Source organism: Entelurus aequoreus, linkage group LG06 (genome assembly GCF_033978785.1).
Source record: "Entelurus aequoreus isolate RoL-2023_Sb linkage group LG06, RoL_Eaeq_v1.1, whole genome shotgun sequence".
NCBI classification, from domain to species: Eukaryota; Metazoa; Chordata; class Actinopteri; order Syngnathiformes; family Syngnathidae; genus Entelurus; species Entelurus aequoreus.
Genome location: NC_084736.1, coordinates 23,668,160 through 23,675,659, shown reverse-complemented (window position 1 = coordinate 23,675,659; position 7,500 = coordinate 23,668,160). Strand labels below are relative to the sequence as shown.

The 7,500-nt window shown below is 39.8% G+C and overlaps 1 protein-coding gene across 1 annotated transcript in view; it reads left to right on the top strand.

Moving 5' to 3' along the window:
• Window positions 1–7,500, top strand: part of LOC133652011 (RNA binding protein fox-1 homolog 3-like) — a 1,102,970-nt gene that overhangs the window by 1,043,897 nt on the left and 51,573 nt on the right. The window contains 1 exon segment of the mRNA XM_062050317.1: window positions 4,509–4,637. Coding sequence (XP_061906301.1) covers window positions 4,509–4,637 — 129 coding nt within the window.

The window sequence follows — 7,500 nt, the reverse complement described above, 5'->3', positions numbered from 1 at the left end:
TAAATCGATTAAGAATTGTGTTTGACACTCCTAATAACATATATGTTATCATTCTTTATTTAAAACATTCCTCTTTGGCTTCAGTCAGTTGAATATATTTAGGTTAGTATTTGGGGGCCTCAGGTTTGCCTAGGGCCCCTAAATACCTTTTTAGTAGTATAAAGTAGTTTAAAATGAGTAAAACATCAACACAGCATTTGTTTTACTAACGTGTGTTGCAATTTTGAGGTTAAGGGAGCACTTTAAAAAAATTGAGAACAAATTCATAAAACCACAAATTACTTCATTGTTGTTGAAAAAATTATCCTAAACATTGCAATTTATGAAAAATCTGCAGAGATTTCAGGCGTTTTAGGGAATTTTTGAAATGCTGTCGAGAGAGACGCTCGTGGCGATGTTTGCGCTCGTCGTGATAAAAGCGCAGAAGGGAGCGGGAGGACGACAGTGTCGCGCCTGAGCGATGAAGCTGAGCGACCTGCGGGGGGTGTACCTTGCCGCCCTCTGCGGTCCCAGCGTCAGTCTGTGATGTGTCACCCCGGGCCCAACATGGCCGCTGAGGCTATTAACCTCCCCCGGCAGGATCGCGCTCGCACAAATCCACTCAATCCCGTCGCCCCTGCCAGGTGTTCACCTCTTTGCTGGGGGCGGGGCACAAAGTGGGGACCCTGAATCAAACAAGCGTCTCCGTGTGCCCCAGTGGGCCATGATCCATCCAATAAAGGACAGGCATGGCGGTGCAGATTGCGATGATGATAATGACAATAATAAAGGCCATGATGATGATGGTGATACTGTCACCATGAATTACAAGGAAGAAATCCCTAACCCATTTTCTAAATGCTTGCAAGAGAGGCCTGCAGACATGTGACAGCGCCTCGGTATGTGTGTGTGTAAGTGTGTGTGTGTTGGACTTCCCAGTCACTGAGTAGAGAGCCTGGCGTGCTGTGAGAGCTCCTCCCAGGATGCTTTGCAGGTCGTTCACTGTTTGACGCTTCCACCTTCTCATGTCTCTCTGCCCCCCCGCCTAGATTCAATCTGCGCTGCTTTAAACTCTTTTTCATCTCTACTTTCCCGCTCTGCTTTAGCGCCGAGCGCCCCTGAGTGGTAACGTCAACCACTGAAGTCCACGCTCGGGGTCGCCAGTTAGATGGCCGACACGTCCAGAGAACAAAAGGCGGAATGTTCTTCTAGTTTGGCGTGTAAAGTACAGATTTACTACAACGAGGTCGACATCAACAGATTCAATATAAGCACATATGATACCAGTGTTGAGTATTAATACAAATAATGTTTAAATAGTGCTTATACTTTAACTAATAATGTAATTAAAGTAAGCAATGCTTAGGCACAAGTTCCATTTTTACTGGAGCCCAATTTATTTTTTTAAAATTTTCATTTAATAATAAAAAAAATACTCATTGTCAATAATTCTCTAAATATATATATATATATATATATATATATATATATATATATATATATATATATATATATATATATATATATATATATATATATATATATATATATATATATATATATAGGTTGGGTCTTGGGCGCAGTTGGGTGTTCCAACAGAACAATGACCCCAAACACACGTCAAAAGTGGTAATGGAATGGCTAAATCAGGCTCGAATGAAGGTTTTAGAATGGCCTTCCCAAAGTCCTGACTTAAACGTGTGGACAATGCTGAAGAAACAAGTCCATGTCAGAAAACTAACAAATTTAGCTGAACTGCGCACCAATTTTGTCAAGAGGAGTGGTCAAAAATTCAACCAGAAGCTTGTGGATGGCTACCAAAAGCACCTTATTGCAGTGAAACTTGCCAAGGGACATGTAACCAAATATTAACATTGCTGTATGTATACTTTTGACCCAGCAGATTTGCTCACATTTTAAGTAGACACATAATAAATTCATAAAAGAACCAAACTTCATGAATGTTTTTTGTGACCAACAAGTATGTGCTCTAATCACTTTATCACAAAAAAATAAGAGTTGTAGAAATTATTGGAAACTCAAGACAGCCATGACATTATGTTCTTTACAAGTGTATGTAAACTTCTGACCACGACTGTATATACGTATATGTATACATATGTATATGTGTATATATGTATATACATACAGTACAGGCCAAAAGTTTGGACAAACCTTCTCATTTCAATGGGTTTTCTTTATTTTCATGACTATTTACATTGTAGATTGTCACTAAAGGCATCAAAACTATGACACCTGTGAAGTAAAAACCATTTCAGGTGACTACCTCTTGAAGCTCATCGAGAGAATGCTAAGAGTGTGCAAAACAGTAATCAGAGCAAAGGGTGGCTATTTTGAAAAAACTAGAATATAAAACATATTTTCAGTTATCTCACCTTTCTTTTGTTCAGTAGATAACTCCACATGTGTTCATTCATAGTCTTGATGCCTTCAGTGACAATCTACAATGTAAATAGTTTATAAAACAATGCACCCCCGAATCTAGAGTGTGGTTAATGTTCGGATTAAAAAATAAAAAAAAAGGAGTGTCCAGTTGGATAAAAGTATGGCCATTTGCAACGTTTAATAAAGTAGCGGCAACACGACTAATCTTAGCACTCACCTGTTGTGACGGCACCGAGACAGGCAAGACGGCAATGAGTGAGCTAAGGTTGCTAATGCTAGCAGAGCTACCAATTGAAAGACTTCCGGCCCCAACTTTTTCGAGTCAATCACACCAACTACTACAGAGTACCGGTTTCTAATTGGGTCTGTCCTCCTAGACCGTGAAGATTCTGGACTAATTATACTGCTAACGCTATTTCTTTTATCCAGCTGATGGTCGTAATTATGACTCGCTGTCACGTTCGGTTCAGCCGCCGCTGCATACACATAACTAATCAGCTCGGAATAATTACGAATAAGAGGCAACATTTGGCTGAAAATCTGAAATCTGAATTTCCCCTCAGGGACTAATAAAGTAAACGAATGACGAACACCACACAAAAGTTTGTAAAACAACAACAAAAGTCTCTCAAAGTCACGCACATTAACAAGAGTTATACAGTTTAAGTGAACGTCACGTAAAGGAGAACTGCTCTTTCTTTGGAATGTTGCCTATTGAGCACAATCATTATGAAAGACGTGATGACGGATGTATTATCTAATACATTCCAAATAGTAAATCAAGTATTTAAGTGTCTAAACTGAGACTGCTGTTTAGTTTACATGGTGGTACTTAATTGTATCTTACACTTGTGTTGTTGTGGTGTTATAACTTGATGCACAGCTTGCTTTTCTCTGTCTTTAATTGTTGCTAGCTGAGCAAACAACAGTAAATACCTGCTATCTTTCCCAAGAGTGTTTTGTTTACATCTTTTGTTCTTTAAGTTTATGGGTTGCAATGCCTTGAAGTTGATACTTCTATTTGCTTCTAATTAATGCAGGCACCACCTGTTTTGGATGTGTCTATTTAAAAAATAAACACACGACATTGTTCTGACATGATACATTTCATTTTCTTTTCACCCTGCAAAGCTTCCATTCGCATCGCATCATATCGAATCGTAATGTTTGAAAAAGTGTTGTTAGTGAATCATATCGTAAACCATGTATCGAGGTTCATATCGAATCGCCATTTAAGGTAGAGATGCACACCCCTAATATGTATGTATATGTGTACAGTATGTCTATATATTTATATATATGTATATATATATATATATATATATATACATTTATACATATATGTATATACACACAAACATATACAAACAAGTATGTATATATACATGTATGTGTATATATGTATATATGTATGTGTGTATTTATATGTATATATATATATATATATATATATATATATATATATATATATATATATATATATATATAACAGCAACAGTCATATATATGTATGAATATACATATATATATACATTTATACATTTATGTACACACAGTGTAGAATGATTCCTGTGAAACAGTGCTCAGTACGTTAGTGTAGACGTGGTATATAGTAGAATAAGAAAGAGACAAATGGATGACAGGTTCATCTCAACAAGCCTGTTTTGTGGTTACCCACTCATCAGGAGATTATCCTGATATATCCTGATGAGTGGGTAACCACGAAACAGGCTTGTTGAGATGAACTTGTCATCCATTTGTCTCTTTCTTATACTACCATTTATTTTCTACCGCTTGTCCCTCTCTGGGTCGCGGGGGTGGCTAAAGATATACATATGTATATATATATATATATATATATATAATATATATATATATATAATGTGTCGTTGTTGTGGCGCTAGCAGTGTTATGTTGTATTCATGTTGGCAATGAAGTTCCAAAAGAGCGTCAGACTGTCAACTCGCCTTACTTGCACAACATCCCCTTCAAGCACTTGCTGCCATTTGGCGAGTCAGCACTCCTGTTTACGCCAGCACCGCTGCCATAATGTGAGCGCCTTCCAGTGTCCGTCCCGCTAATGAGCGCCTGGTCTGTGCTGTGTTTGCCCCCCCCCCCCGCAGACGGACGACGTGACGCAAACAGACGTCTCCCAGCACTCGGACTCCTCGGAGAAGCAGCAGCCGAAAAGGTTACACGTGTCCAACATTCCCTTCCGCTTCCGGGACCCCGACCTGAGGCAAATGTTTGGGGTGAGTACTGTCCTCCTTTGACGGCACAATGAGTGTTCCTAGGATTCTCCCTTCTAGGAGGGCAGACACCTCCCAGATCCTTTAGATCCAAGTCGGTCTAAAATATTGAGAGGTGGAGTAGAACAGTTTATTCTACCACACAGGACTAAGTTCTAAGAAACCAGCGCTGAAGAGAGTGTGTACAGCTGGCAGGAAGTTGAAGCAATCTCTAAAATGGCCGCCTGTCTTTCCAGGCTTTTTGTCTTCCGGGGTTTGTTAGGTATGATTCGAAACTGAAACTTAACTTAAATTTAAAGGAGAACTGCACTTTTTTTTTAATCATTCACTTTTTTTTTTTTTGCATTCTAATTTGTAATACTTGGCTTGTTATAGGTGGCTAGTAATGGTGCTAGTGGGAAAAATTTATTTTTCCTATTAATCACCTAAAAAAACATAGTAATCTGTTGACCTGAATATTAACCAAGTATTAGCAATATTGTTATTAGAAGTGCTAACGCAGACAAACTATTCTTAGCAGCACTGTGATCACAGAGAGCTAACTAGCTTATGTTGCTATATTGACATACTGAGCTGCTGGATCGCCTCTGAGTTGGTGAAAGTTAATTCTAGATTACAATTCATGCCTCTCACCTAGATAGTAGAAGGTTGTGGACATAAACCCAGAAGTTGGCGAAAAGACACTTGTTTGTACCATTTTTTTTTTTTAACCCTTTTTGAGGATTATGATTAATTCTTTATTTAAATGGGAATATAAAAACATCCCAGGGAAAGCAGACATTGTACAGTAAGTTATTGTTTTATTTTGTTCATAATTTGTATTTCTTGTTTAGCACTTAACAATACTGCTACATGATGCTTAGTGTTTCACTAAAGGTGTATCTGTTTAGCACACAGCTTCTAAAACTTGTAGACCATCCTCTTTATATTCAGGCTGAAAAATATAGGTTTCTGGATCATCATTGTCCCTAAATTGTCTTCGATGGCTGCCATGATTAGTAGTGTTGTTGTTGTTGAAAAAAAAAGCGAATGTTGTGATGCCTCTGTGGAATTAATAAGTTTAAAATGAGCAAAATACGTAAATATTACATGTTATTATGAATATTACTACATTACATATATAATTACAGCATGTACACAAAACGATGATGGAGGTTTTTGGATGTTTTTTTAGAGCGCTTTATAGGCGGAATAGAGCAACTCTGATTGGCTCTATTGTTAGCTTACTTTTGCTAGCGTTTATTTACGATTTAGAATGCTTAAAAAAAGAAAAACATATGTGTTCTTGTCCTACATAAGGATTGTGAATGATAGAGAAAATTCCCAAAAAGGTGCAGTTCCCCTTTAAGAAGTGAAACTGAAGCTTAACTTAGGCACACACTCTCCATTGGGTTTATTTTCTTCTAAGGTGTTCTTATTCTGCCAAAAATGTTCCTCAAAGAATGTCCTTCAAAAGAAGATTCAGGAAGGGGAGTTGAGTGGCGAAGAGAAAGATGGCCGCCCTACTCGCGTTGCTGCAGCTTTGATGCACACGTGTAGGTCTTCTACCTAACGACTCCATAAAAGTTTGATCAGAGGAGAATGCGATGCATCCAAGAGCAGACGTTAAACGTTTAGAGCTAATTGGAGTTTTAGAAGCCAGATGCGTCGGAGAGACAGCGATGCTATGAATTGCTGCGCGGGCCCGTCTGTGGCGTTATAAATGGCCGACAACATGGCCGCTCGCTCGCCTCTGTCGTCGGCTTTATTGTTCCCGGCGCCGCTCGTCGGGAATCCAAATCGCCTCGGTAATTAGCTCGGAGGCTTTGTGCGCCTTGCCCGCCCGCATGCATGCAGATATGCAGGATTGATTGCCGCCCGCCTCGCCCACATGCCGCCATCGACACCACCCGCCCCCCTTCTCCGCGCGGCGTGCGTCACGGGATTGATCGTCTGCAGCGGCGCTTGGCAGGGGGACACCGGCGCTCCACCCCTCTGACACGGCCGCCACAAAAGGCCTTTGTTGTCGCGAGCGCTTCATCCCTCAGCTCCTAATGGCTGCTGGAGCTCGATACGCCATTAGCGTTACGCAGCGGAGGCAAGGAGGAAAACCCCGCCCCACTGCCGCCTCGCAAACAAAGCGGGCTTTGGAGGTGCAACAAGCGAGGAGGATGGTGCCCCCCCCCGCCACAGGGATGAGAGTGCACAGAACTGGCGGGTCCTTAACGAGGCGCTGAATGAAGGCCTCATTAGCAGGACCTCCGCGCTAATTAGGAACTCTGATCTCCCAGTGAAAACACTCCAGTTGAAGGGCTGGAGGGTCTGTGCGCTTCAATCAGGTCACACACACACACACACACACACACACACACACACACACACACACACACACACACTACGAGTCTGTGATATCGTAGATGATTGCTAACGTCCATGTGTTTGTCGGCGTCACAGCATGAAGTAGTCAAGTACGGCTCGATACTGAAATATCGATACCGCTAATACCAGACCTTTATGCTCTAAAATCGATTTTCAAATCAAAATATCGATACTTTTGATACTATAGATCAGGGGTGTTTAAACTTTTTCCACCATGGGCCACATACTGTAACATCAAAGTAGGCAGGGGCCATTTTTTATATGATTTTCTTTTTAAAAAATGCTAAAAACTGATATATATATAATTAAAAACATGACTTTGTGTCAGCTTTGTATTATACGTGACTACTTATATTATTATTAATTATTAGTAAGAACATTTTATTTTTTTACTCATTACGTACCGATTTTTTTGCTCTTTTTTACATTTTCACTGTTGTTTTTGTAGTAATGTAAGAATATAATAAAAATAATAATATGATTGAGTAACTGCATAACCTAGTGTCAA